The 13793-nt window shown below is 26.6% G+C and overlaps 2 protein-coding genes across 2 annotated transcripts in view; one reads left to right on the forward strand and one right to left on the reverse strand.

The window, feature by feature from the left end:
- Positions 1-1228: 1228 nt before the first annotated feature.
- Positions 1229-2637, reverse strand: LOC100302463 (uncharacterized protein). Its single transcript, NM_001163206.1, has 2 exons — positions 2217-2637; positions 1229-1576 (listed from the first exon to the last, which is right to left on the reverse strand). Exons 1-2 carry the CDS (start codon positions 2415-2417, stop codon positions 1424-1426), a joined length of 354 nt encoding a protein of 117 aa, NP_001156678.1. The 5' UTR covers positions 2418-2637; the 3' UTR covers positions 1229-1423.
- Positions 2638-4388: 1751 nt separating this feature from the next.
- LOC100163142 (regulator of G-protein signaling loco) overlaps positions 4389-13793 on the forward strand; it is a 10395-nt gene continuing 990 nt past the window's right edge. Inside the window, exons 1-11 of the mRNA XM_001946889.5 lie at positions 4389-5178; positions 5579-6133; positions 6192-6635; positions 8733-8819; positions 9331-9552; positions 9634-9795; positions 9879-10154; positions 10839-11036; positions 11102-11332; positions 12528-12611; positions 12670-12823. Of these exons, the coding sequence (XP_001946924.1) occupies positions 4609-5178; positions 5579-6133; positions 6192-6635; positions 8733-8819; positions 9331-9552; positions 9634-9795; positions 9879-10154; positions 10839-11036; positions 11102-11332; positions 12528-12611; positions 12670-12823 (2983 nt within the window). The 5' untranslated portion in view covers positions 4389-4608. The remainder of the gene's footprint in view (positions 5179-5578; positions 6134-6191; positions 6636-8732; positions 8820-9330; positions 9553-9633; positions 9796-9878; positions 10155-10838; positions 11037-11101; positions 11333-12527; positions 12612-12669; positions 12824-13793) is intronic.

The raw sequence follows: 13793 nt of genomic DNA on the forward strand, positions 1-13793 counted from the left end.
CAAAAATAATGTTTTTAGTTATTTTTTTGTAATTTAAAAATATTATTTGTGGGTAGTTACATAAAACTTTTAAAGTACAACAAATCAAATGTTTTCGCAAAGCAAATTTAATATACTGTTAGTATAAATGACTTTAATAGCAATATTATAAAATATACTTATAGTAATATAGGCAGACCGTCTTCATTCAGTTTCGGTTTTGGTGTACAATGATTTTATATCATTGAATTAACATTTAACACATCCATTACAATGACCCATTTAATGTCTAATGAACAGCAGAGAGGTACCCATTTGCTACCCTTTTTTATATTGGTACTTCATTAATTCTATAGTATATTGTGTACAATATATGTATGCTAAAAATGAATACCCACTACCCAATACCCACCCACCCACGAGGAGCGGCCACTCTTCTGGCCCCCTTCGCCACACCACTGCTATGAAAATATGATATTTTTTCGCCATGTTTTATTTTGAATCATTATAATTATTTATATAAATATTTTTGTATAATATAGTTCAAAATTGAAAATGGCAACGTTGCAGAGCTTTTTATACTCAATCGTGTTGGTTTTCTTTTGTATTTCAATTTCCTTTGATACACCGACAATTTATGCTCAATTGTGTCGCAAAAAAGATGTTTTATGCTCAATCGTGTCTCAGCCATTTTATTAATTAATGGAGGAGGTCTCTAACCCATTTAAGTTTGAGTCTTCATGGGGGGTTGTCAGGGATGTGTTGTGAAGCAAGATAACTAATGTTGGGGTTACTATGGGAGCTAAATTTTTTGTGGAGTTTTTGGTAAGCAGTTTTAGTGACTTGGTTTACGTAATTTATTCTCAGGTCAGAGTGAAGGGTTTTGTTACTTACATACCAGGGGGATTTTGTAATAGTGGGAAGGCAGATGGATTGGAATGATTGTATTTTTTGAATGTTACTTGGGGCAGCGTTACTCCAAATTTGAATACCATAATACCTTAGAGGAAAGATCAACATTTTGTAAATAAGGATTTTGAGTTTAAGGTTTAAATTTGATCGTAAGAGAGGACGTGTAGTAGATGTAATCTGGAGTTTCTTTCATATTTTTAGGAACGTCAACTAAAACATAATAATGTATATTGTATTTATGGAAGTAATTTTTTTAGGAGGCCCCTAAAATTAAACCCTGGATCCACCACTGACAGTGATACTGTAATATTAAACTAGAAATAAAATATTCAAGTTACCCTCAATTCAAATTTATTTAGATTAGAAAAATGATTTTACATAAGTAGGTACTACGTACAGACATTAATTTTTAAACTAATAATAAAACATTTTAATTGTTGCTGTAGTATATTGGAATAAGATTACACTCTTAATTTATTAACAAAAATCAATAAATCATACATAATATTAATAGAAGATGAGTACATAATTTTTATCGAAAGTAAATATCTGTTTTACTTTTAACTAAATGGATTTGAGGTAATACATATTTTTTACATGGACATTTCATACCGCCAATAAAGTCAAAAGAACCAACTCTCAAATTGCAATTTGGACAAGACAATTTACCTTTTTGCCAATCATCCTGAAATAAATAAAATCATTTTTAGTAAACATTTATTTTTGTAAGTAGTATGACCATACAAATAGTTAATAATACAAAAAAAGTACTTAATATAATTACTTACTTCAAAAATAATGTTAACTAATAGTAGTCCTAACATACTTCTTTTACTGATAATTTATAGATATCTAATTATTTAATTTTTATTAGATGATATTAGATGTACAAATGTATATAACAAGTCTGATTATATAGTTAAAATTTAAACTTATTTAAGTAGGTTAGGTTACCATTATTTAAGTGTAAAGCCCATAAGTAGTACTTATTAAAATTGTAATTTTGAATGATTTTAATTAGAAGTTAAGGAATTGACATATACAAATTTAATATGAAGTGTAGGTATCTTGGAAAGGAATATTTTATCATAGTGTTATTAATTGAAATAGCAGGACAAGTAATAAGTAGGTGAGGAGTCATATAAATGTTTTCGCAATTGAGGTGAGAGATAAAATTATAACAATAATTTACTGAGATTTCAGTACAAGCCTATACTCGCTACAACAAAACTGATCATTAAACAGGCATAAAACTAAACATAATTTAATCATTTATTTATTACTTAAATTGTAATTTGTGAAATTAATTGATTTAATGTGCTTACTTCTTCAACTGACGAATTTATCCATGCAGGTAAAGTAGTAGATGATATGTACCAATTATTCTCCATTACGTTATCATTGCAACTGTATGTAACTCTGGCTGTATTTTGAATTTGCTTTTCATGACAATCAAGTATAGATGAACTTTCACTTGATGCTAATTCAAATCGACATTTTTGACATTTAATACTAATATTAGTCATTTTAACTAAGATACAAATAATTTATAAGAAATAAATTAAGGTAAAAAATTAATCAATCACAAAATAAATAATTTCTTTAAATGTATATTGATGTACCTATTTGCAAATTAAATAAACATTTTTTGTTTTAGAAAATTCAAAATCTAAAAAATTTGAAATTTTATAACAAGTAGTAACAACACTAACAGCCAACAAGTTACAAGATAAATAAAGATGCAAATGGTATTCAAATAGATATCAATATTCAATTATCAATACACCTTGGTATAATCATAGAACAATCAACGGTATAATATACATAATATTCTCGATGATCGTGAATCATAATGTAGATCACGAACTAAGATATACAGGACTGGAAACGAATGTTGATACGAGTACACCTTAATATTATGAATCTGCGGGGGACGGAGGGAATTTCAGTTCTAATCAACACTAGCGCTCAACTCTTGGCCGGCGGCCGCTATCCGTATTAATCCGTATTCAGTATTAATATTTATTATTTATTTTGATATTTCTCACTTTCTCAGTCATGCATTTAAACCAAAAAGTTTTGAAAGATAGATTCATTAAGGTCAAAAAAATATCATGGCAACTGTAGCAACCCAAACATAATATATAAAAAAAATACATAATTATATTAGGTGTAGTGTAAAAAAATAATTAAATATTTGAGCGGTTCTTTTTTATATTTTTGAATTTAGGATGTAGGTGTCATGATTTCAAAATATTATTATAGAATATAGATACTTACTATAATTTGTAATAATTTATTGTATAATTGTATTTAGTTGATAACATAATATCATGGAAATAAGACATAGGTATCTATTATATAGGTAACATTTATGAAATAAAAAATAGGTAGAACCTATTACCTATAATTTATAAAGTAACCGTAATTAAGTATTTACTTAAGCTATTATAGTAGGTGTAAAATGTATAATAATATAATATATAATTATATTATAATAATTTATAATTAATAATTATATATTTTACGAAGCATGAAAAAGGCGGGAAATTAAGCTTCTGTTAATGTAGTCCTGTTAATGTTGATTAGCATACCGATTTATTAATTTCTTGTTTTGGATACCTAGATAGCGCCAGTGTTGACAAGAACTCGAAGCCCCCGTACCCCGCTCATTGTGTACATTAAGGAGGATTTACCTCTCACACCCTCCAACCTTATCGTTTCCAGTCCTGTATATCTTAGTTCGTGATGTAGATAATACATATTATTATCATACAATATCCACGGTCTTATTATTATCATCTACAATCACAGACTTCCATACTTCATAGTACGAATAAGTTTATCTTAGTCCGTGCTTCATAGTATCATTACTAGATAAGGAACACCAATACAATTTACATTGTTACAATTAGTGAAGCTCAGCTGTGCACGGCCGCCATTTTGTCGGTTAGCAAAACATTTTATTTATTATACAACACGTATTAGGAATAATATTTTTTTCAAATAAAATAGTAAATGTAAAATGACTTATATAAAATATTTTTTTTTTTTAAAAAACATGTTTAGAAATAATAAAATACGATACAAAAAAAATCATAATATGATCTTATTTGCCATAGAAATGCCATACAATTGCCAACCGACCTTGAAGCTTCAATTTACTGCGGGAGTTCACTATCTAGTACCATAGAACAATAGTACCATAGATAATAAAGATATCTTTATTATCTATGAATAGTACCCATGGTTTAAGATAGTACTATCTTAAACCGTGCTAGAATTTAATCTATTCTGTGCTAGTACTATCTACTATCCACGATATTATCTTCGTACTACAATCACATCGTGCCGTGATTACATTTTATTGTTACCACAGTGGTAACTATAACGGTTTTATAATTGAACCTTGGTTTATTTTGTCGAAAGTTCGTGGTTGGCATAATATAATGGATATCATTAAAATAATATTATAGGTAGTTCTATCAAATATTATACATTCCATTCCAATATAATTCAATTACTGTTTATAGTGAGTATTTTATGTCTTTATCTTTAGAAAATTGAAGGTATTTTAGTAAGCTTAATGTTACAAACAATCGTTTTTATTGGAAAGTATTAATTTTGTTCGTGAAGTACAGTTTTAAATAATATTAATCGAGTTTAGTTACAAATCAGGGCATTGAAATCTTTGAGGATGTAAGTTAATTGTTTGCAATGCATCCTGTACGAAGACGTAAGAAACGACCCAACTATGGTGTACGTATGGTAGAAGTTAATAGAGGCAAAAATGGATTTGGATTTACTATATCTGGGCAGCAGCCATGCATACTTAGTTGTATTGTTCCTGGTAGTCCTGCCGATCAAGCTGGTCTTAGAGCAGGCGACTATTTGGTAGCCGTCAGCAACCATAATGTTAGTAAACTATTACATGATGATGTAGTACAATTAATTGGTGGATGTCAATCTGCTTTGCGATTACAAATAGCTGAGAATTATTATTCTGATAGCTCCGATGAAGAATTTAAAAATGAATTAGGAAGACAACGGCCAAAATATCCACACAAATCTAGGCCAGCCTTAACTCCTATTAATGTAAATAAAATGAGAAATGATGATGCAGATTATGGAATAGAGTTTGCTCATGTATCAAAACCTTGTAATCGAAATAATAACAATTGTTCAATATATGATAAAGAAGCAGTAACCATTTATAATTTTCAAATAGTTGTGAGGTATTTAGGTTCAATTGAAATGCCATGTATACCTGCTGGATCTCGCCTACAAGTTAGTAATTTTAAATCTGCTAATTATTTCTATTTAAGTTATTATTTACTAGTTATAATTTATAATTTGAAAAACAATAATTTTGTCTGATTTAAATTTTAAAATGGAATTCAAAGTATGAGTGGGTACTTACACAAAATAATTTATATTTTTAAATTAAAAATGTACCTATGTTTAAATTATATATCTATTGTATAATTAGTAAAATTTAGCTTTTTTTTTATAAACAATATACTAAAAACAAATAAAATCAAGCATGTGCAACTTGCAGATAACACATCCTAATACTTATTAATCTAACTTATATATTTGTACCATGTTCAAATTACTATCTGTATTAGATAAAGTTGTTAAGTAGTACCTAATATAACTTATAATTCTTTAAATTTTTTTGAATTAGGTTGTAAAAAGCTGTATTAAACGTTTGAAAGCAGAAAAACGTTCTCATGCTGCTGTATTAATGACAGGATATGGATCCAGTCTTTGTCTTCAGAATAATGCAGGAGTAACTTTAGCTGTTTATCCAGGTAGTCGTGTCATGTTTTGTGCTGCCAGTTCTGATGAAAATAGCAAATACTTTGGTGTTGTCACTATATCATCTATAGATGATGAGCCATCGAACTCGTGTCATGTATTTGCTATAGACCCAGTATCACATGACGACCATTGTGCACAAGCTAATAGTTTTAAAATCACTTGTGTCAGAGATTCGACTGGTGTATGTACTCAATTCCCTCCAAACTGTGATAAAGTTGTAATTGCTATCGAAAAGTATTATAAAAATGATGCTAATCGTATTTCGGTTGTTGGAAATTCACCACATCCAAGTCATGATAGCACGACAACAACAACTAGCAATAGTGATTCAGGTATTGGATATAAGGATTATTGTGGTATGCAGACAGATAGAATATTAATGGTTGATGTACAGAATCAATGTTTACACATACAACAAGTAATTATTATTTATTTATTTAGCCTAATGAATTATAATAATAATTTTTTTTTGTAAGGTTGGTGAAATGGCTACTCATTGCGTTGATTGTTCGGATTCAATTACTCCCAAGGATAATGTAGTTGAACGTGGAGCTAGAAGTCGTTCACCATTAAGTACTAGCTCAGTTGATCTTGTATTTAGTCAATTAGGACCTGATTATACTATATTAAGCAGATCACCTGGGCCCCGTAGATCAAAAAGTGAGAGTAGTGTACAATATGAAAATAATTCATGTGAAGGAATGAGTTTAGGAAGCAGTTATCGAAGTCAAGAAATATTATTATCAGATGTCAAAACTAAATCAAATACAGAATTTGACTGTTTAAGATATCCCCTTGTTACTCAAAGTTTGGAAGACTTTAAAACTAATGATGAAGATTGTATTTTTAACATATGGGGAAGCTTACAAAATATTAAAGAAGGAACTGAAGAGTTTATTCCTGAAACAGATAGATTTTCTGTAAGTAGATATTTTATTTAGTTAGTAACAATTATTATTTATTATACTTGATAGCTGTAGGTGTAGAAGTATTTACATTTGATTAGACAAGTAAATAGTTTTTCTGATAAGTTGTATTAATCAATATTTTCTTTGAGCTTACAATAATATATATAATTTCAGACATTAATGACCCCTATCGATTGAAGCATAACTTTTCAAATTAAATAAATATATCTATACCAAGGGTCATATGAATTTCATAACCCAAGCTATATTAAATAATGAGGTCATTGTGGTATTCATGTATATGTAATATTATCATAAATTTATTACAATATTTCAGTATGGCTTGTAAAAGTTATTATAATATAATAACAATGATGTTACTTAAATTATTTATTGTAATCAAATTAAAATGATAAATTATATTTTTATATATAAAAAAATATTATTATACATTTAGGTACTGCCTATAATTATTAAATATTATTTTATTGGTACCATATTCAATTTTATCTTAAAAATGCAGTTATGAGTTTTTGTGTATCATGTTGTTGACAATTGAAAATATAAACTAATTTAAACCTTCCATAATTATTACTTTCATTAAATGATAATTTTATAGTTTATAAATACAAAATGTAATATTATGATTTATGAAGTTATTAATAACGGTTTTCCCTAATATATTACATGTTCTTGAGTCGAGTTGTGTTCATTAGTATTCATTATATGTAATTCTAATTACAATTTTAAATGTGATGATAGGTAGGTTACTGTATGTAATGACGTCACTTCAATATCCGTGACATGTGTCAGTCATACATAATTGAAAATCAAAATAAAATATGAGTATATGAACTACCTATGTGAAAATGTTATGTTTAGTGTGGCATAAAAGTATTATATTCTTAGAAGATGTACTTTATTAAATACTTTTAGTACATTTATTTTTTATCTACAAAGGAAATGCTTCCTTTTCGTAAAATTAGTTGTATTACATTCTCCAACAGTCCTTTTGTACGTGTTCTTAGGCGAACAAATTCTTTTGAAAACAAAACCACGGTACATATTATACAATTTGTATATTATATTTTAACTCTAAATATATTTTTCCTGATAGTTGTTACATTTTAATTGTGGTAATCATTATTTAAATAGCACACCAATTAAATTTTATCAATTAGTAAGGATTTTTTCTAGAATTTTATCATTTTATAATGAGTCATTATAGTAAATTATTAGTAATACTTTATACTTTTATCATTTTAATATTTATTTTTATCTAAAGTTATGTTATTATTATATGTACAGTTCATAATATTCATAAAGTTATAAATGTACACTAAATTATTATTAATTTATTCATCTAAATAGGTGTTTGCCAATTTTTTTTTAATCTACGCCTCTTTAAATTTTCAAAAAACTCACTCCCACCCATAAATTAAAAAAAAAATAATTACTGTTATAGGTACCATGAATGTAAACAATTTATATGAACTATACATAATTTGATTGTTGTACAAACTTAAATCTACATACTTAAATCTGACTGCTGTTACTACATATTTTTATTCTTTTAAAATCTACATTATACATTTATAACTAAATGTTAATATCTACTAGAAATATAATTTATTACCATATAATATATATATGCCACCACAAACTACTCAGCTAATGAACTGATTAGAAGATAAATGACAAACGCCAATGTGTACCCTTATTTTTTAGTTAAAACAATTTTTTTTTGTTTTTCTTATCTTTAAATATTTATAATATTTCTATAATTAATCACGCATGTACTTAATTCTTCATTTATAATTTATTATTACTATATATTATTAAAAAAAAAAGCCTAAGAATAGCTCCTTTTAATAAAACGGCCCACAATATTATAAATCATCCTAAGGCATAGTGCCCATGTTAAGAATCACTGATCTAAAGGTATACAAAATCGTAATTGATAGACTTAATACTTAATTGACATCAGTATAATCATTTTCATGTTTGCTGCTTAAGTACATAAACTGAAATTTAATACTGAATTACAAATGGTAATTCTTTTTTTCTTCTGTGAAATATATAAATTGTTTATGTTTTTTTATAATTAAGAACAATTCAAAAACCAGTCAAGCTCAAGATTGGACATTATCGTTTGAGAGAGTTTTGCAAGATCCAATAACTTCTCAAAACTTTGCAGTAAGTTGCAGTTTATATATATATATTATTTATTATTTTTAGTGATGCAACTAAATATAATTTCAATTTTCTTAGTGTGTTTAATTCAGTTTTGTTCAAAAACTAACTTAAAATTATAATTAATTTAATAAAACCTATATGAAAATCAAACTAAAACTAAATCAAAATTCTTTCTGAATTTAATGAAGTAATAAATATATAAAAAAAAAAATTGGGACTATTGTTAGGTGGAATGTTGTATATTTTTGTATTTTTTCCCATAATTTTATTAATATTATATTATATTTTTAAAGTTTGGTTCCAGTTGAAAAAAAAAAATAATTATATATCAAACATTATCAATTCATACATACTATAATTTTAAATATTTTATTGCAAATGGTAAATTTGTGGGTCCACAATGAAACTTATTCAGTTGGGCACATTATCTTCCTGAATAATAGAAAAATAATACTTTGGATACTATTTACAAAATGACTAAATATTTATATTTGTTTGATTATTTAAATAGGAGTTTTTAAAGAAAGAATTCAGTGCAGAGAATTTGTACTTTTGGACTGCATGTGAACGATATCACTCTACTGTAGACCAAGAGTTACGATGTGCAATTGCTCGAGATATATATGCTAAACATTTAGCATGTGATGCTATTGAACCAGTTAATGTTGACTCAAAAGCTTCAAATCTTACAATCGAACAAATTGAAGAAGCCAATCCTAATCTCTTTTTACAGGTATGTTTGCTTTTATTTTGCTATTTTAATAATGTAATAAAAAAATACCAATAAATCATTTGTAAAATGTACTTATTTTAGGCACAAAAACAAGTGTTTAATTTAATGAAGTTTGATAGCTATCCCCGTTTTGTGAAGTCTGATCTTTATAAAATGTGTTTAGTGGAACAGATAGCTGACCATTTACCATTTAGTGAACAAGAGACAACTATTTTTAAATCTTTGGAATGTTCTAGTAAAAAGGTATGTAACACTTTTGAGTCAAGTTATACAATTATTGCAATATTCAGCATACAAATGTTAATTTTTTGATTTTGATTTCTTAGATTAGTGATATTGAAGACACAACTAATACAAGTACTATTGAATACCATGTTAACACTGGAAGTCGTCGAAAATCATTATTATCATGGAGACGTCAATCTACTGTGCAGCCTCCATTAACATCTGGTTTGTGTCGAGTGACACTTCCTGATCAATCATCAACAGTTTTGCACGTAACCCCAGATATAACTGTTCAAGTTCTTATTCAAAGATTATTTGATAAACGTGGTTATCCTTATAAACATTTCAAAGTAAAAATTCAATCCAACAATGAACAGGTATGATATATTTTTAAATGTTTTGTTTACAGTTAAAATAAATAATTTTTATGTATTACAAATACAACTTTTTACTGTTCCTGGGTTTTAAAATTTTGAATTAGGGATGTGCAGATACAATAGTAGGAATAATACTCAACATTAAAATCAAAACCGATTTACGAGCCGAGACAGTGTAAAAAAAAACATTAAATCCATCCAGCATATTTAAAAATGCATTTTTATTATTATTTACTTATTTATTTTAAGTATTCACTAACAGAGTTAGGTACCTATTTATTATTATATTTAACTGTCATACAATATATATATATATATATGTACATTATTTTTAATTAATTAAATAATGGTGTATCAATTCATAGTTTTTGCCAAAAATATAATTTTTTAATATATCGATTATAACTTTAACTTTTTAGACCCATCCCTATAATTCAAAATAGTAAAAATATTGTTTTTTAAAAATCAATATATATATATTTTAACTAATATTTTAAAAAATCTTAACTGAATAAGTAATACAATTTAGTTATTTTTAGAATCAGTGAAAATGTGTGTATGGTATTTACTATGTAGCACCAAATTATTTATTTTTTTATAAATATTAACCATAAATAAAATATCGAGTAAAATATATTATAAAACAGTATTGTTTACACACAATATACTATTCTTATTTTACAGATAATAGATTTAAATGGCAGTTCATGTGTTCTGGATGGTTTAGATGTTAAAGTTGAACCTAGAATATGGTTTAGATTAGATCTTCCTGACAGAAAAACTATCAATGTTGATTGTAAAATAGATTCAACAATTGGACAAGAGATAGGTCCCATATTGTCCTCGTACGGTTATAAAACTGATCTGGTGACACTGTGTTCTGTGAGTATTGGTGACATTTTAAAATACATTTAAAAAGTTTAATTTATTATAATGTGTTATTTCAGATAAGTGAAAATGAAGTTATTGATCCAGATATGGATGTTTCACTAGTAGAAAGTCGTAGAATTCAAGTTTTGACTCGCAGTAATATGACATCATTAGCTCAAAATATTACATTAAAAAATGGACAAGATCCGGATAACTTGGATGAATTAACTAATCAAGTATTTGAAGACTTATTACAAAACAAAAATCCAGAATTGAATAAACTTCCATCAGATCAAGGATCTATAAAAGTTTGTAAACATGGTGTATACATAATATATTAATACTGAATTATAGTTCTATAAAGTATTCTAAGCCAGAACAATAAACAATAAACTTTAATATCCTAAATTCAAATTTTAAGTAGAAAATCTTGCTCCATATATTTAGAACTATTGACCAAACATTACAATCTTAAATTAAAAATATGTTCTTTTTCATTTGCAGCTACAAAAACACTAAATATCCTTTGTTTAAATTTATTTCTCTGAGTTTTTTTCGTATTTTAAAATGTTGAAGATTTTTAGTTGGTTAAAAGTTCAATATGAAAATATTCCTTGAAAAAAAATAAATATATATGAACCCTTTATTCATGGAAACGTAACCCTAGTAGTCTAAGTAGTTAATGATAGTTATTAATTTATAATTTTTATAAAATAAAAACCATGCACAAATATTTTATTAAGAGGACGTCACACCTGCATGTGTTGTCTCCGTCTTACCAATGTACAACATAGCAAAAACTGTTTTGCATGGGACAACTTTTCTCGCACCATATTGTAAAACTACCAAATATTCACAACACGTAAAGAAGAACTATGCAACAGTTCTTTTTTTTTTAATAGCACTATCCAATCACTTTTTTAAATCAAATGAAATAAACAAAAAAATGAAATGTTTAGAAGCAAATAACTTTTATTGTATTTGTGTTATCTAAAATATAGACACTCTGTTGCATAGATAATTTTCTAACCTATATGTTCAGTTATTTTGGAGCCACTACTAAAAATACGGAAAGATAAAAGTTGTCCCACGCAAAACAGTTTTTGCTATGTTGTACATCTGTAAGACGGATGCGGGTGTGACGTCTTCTTGAGCATTTGTTGAATTACCATGTATTTTGGTTGTAAATACTTGTAATAATGGATATTAAATTAACATTAAGTTTTGGACCTGATACAATGGACAACTTTATCCCATTTGGCATTTCTTAAGACAACTGAACTGGACTAATAATTATAAAAAAAATTGTATTCTATATAATAATAATATCTCTTATCTAACATCTTAGTATCTACCTATTTGCTGTACAAAAAAATACACAAACACACTTAACACTATACTAATGCACCCTCCCCCTCGAAAAAAAAAAAATTAAAATTGTATCTATGTTATATGAATAAATAAACAAATTCACTCAAAATTGTATATTTTTATTTATTTTAGTCTGAAGAATGGGGATCAGAACAATCTTCTAGCTTGATTAGTAGATTTTTGAGAAGAGATTCAATATTTCATGAGAAACAAAGAGTAAGAATATTATCATTACAATTTATCATGCTTTATTATATAATTAACTTTTTTTTAGAAAATAAAAAAGACTTGTAAATCACAATTTGTAGTACATGATCAACAAATTAATAGCACTGAAAAAAAACAAACGCTGAGTAAACTTCCACCACTTATTGCTAAATTAAAACCAATTACAAAAATACAAAATGACAAGCAATCTGAAAGTGATGGTAATTATTTGATTGCAATTATTTATAGTTTAACAATAAATATATAATATTAAGATGCATAAAGAACACTCTGTAAATTTATTATCGGCCCTGTAATTTTTTAATTCTTTAAAGTTAATGATTATGTTAAACTATGCTAGTGTTGCATAAAGAAATATTCAATTATTGATAACCGTGATTACCAAATAAATTAAACCACCAATAACATTGATAAAATCATTGATATTTCAGAACTGAGTTACAACTAAGTTACAAAACCAAAATCTGATTTGTAGTTTATTTATCTAGTAATCCGAGTAATCGATAATTTAAAGAACAGTTAACACTATCGAGGTTTCTAGTAAGACCCAATTTTATTTACATAACCGTTAGTGGTTAATAGTGCGACGACGGTTCGGTAAGGTGGTACAGGACGTTTATGCAACCCACCCTTAGTAGTTTCTTTGATTTTAAATTGATTTAATTTTTACATGTTATTTTAAAAACAATACTAGTTGTGTGTAATAAACCGGGAACTACATTTGTAGTATGGTATTCTACAGTTATATTATGTTCTGTTCAAATTATATACTGTTTACTTAATAAATTTTGTTGCCAAGGAATTAACTAAACATTGACTAGGAATGAATGAAGATATCGATAATCTTCTTCTAGTTGTTACTTTATGAATCAATTGTTTTAATACCTTCCCTTTTTAAAATACCGGGTGATTCTTTTATCAAACAACACTCATTATTTCAAAAAGTGTAAGTTTTTTTGAAAATATTTTTTTACATACTTTCAAGTCGCTTATAAAACAACGTTTTTCTTAAAAAATTATATTTTTAAATATTTTTTATCCTTATAATTTTTTAACTTTTTTACTTTTTTGAATGACAACATAGGGTTTTAATTTTTTATTCCAAAGCAGAATATTTTTCTTAATATTTTGATACATGAAAATCGAAATTGGGATGAGTAGTTTATGAGT

The sequence above is a fragment of the Acyrthosiphon pisum genome, chromosome A2 (assembly GCF_005508785.2).
Source record: "Acyrthosiphon pisum isolate AL4f chromosome A2, pea_aphid_22Mar2018_4r6ur, whole genome shotgun sequence".
Classification (NCBI taxonomy): domain Eukaryota; kingdom Metazoa; phylum Arthropoda; class Insecta; order Hemiptera; family Aphididae; genus Acyrthosiphon; species Acyrthosiphon pisum.

Coding starts and splice junctions, on each gene's coding strand:
- LOC100302463 (NM_001163206.1), bottom strand. CDS start 2,417: ATGACTAATATTAGTATTAAATGTCAAAAATGTCGATTTGAATTAGCA. Junction 1,577..2,216: donor TAAATTCGTCAGTTGAAGAA/GTAAGCACATTA, acceptor TATTTATTTCAG/GATGATTGGCAAAAAGGTAA.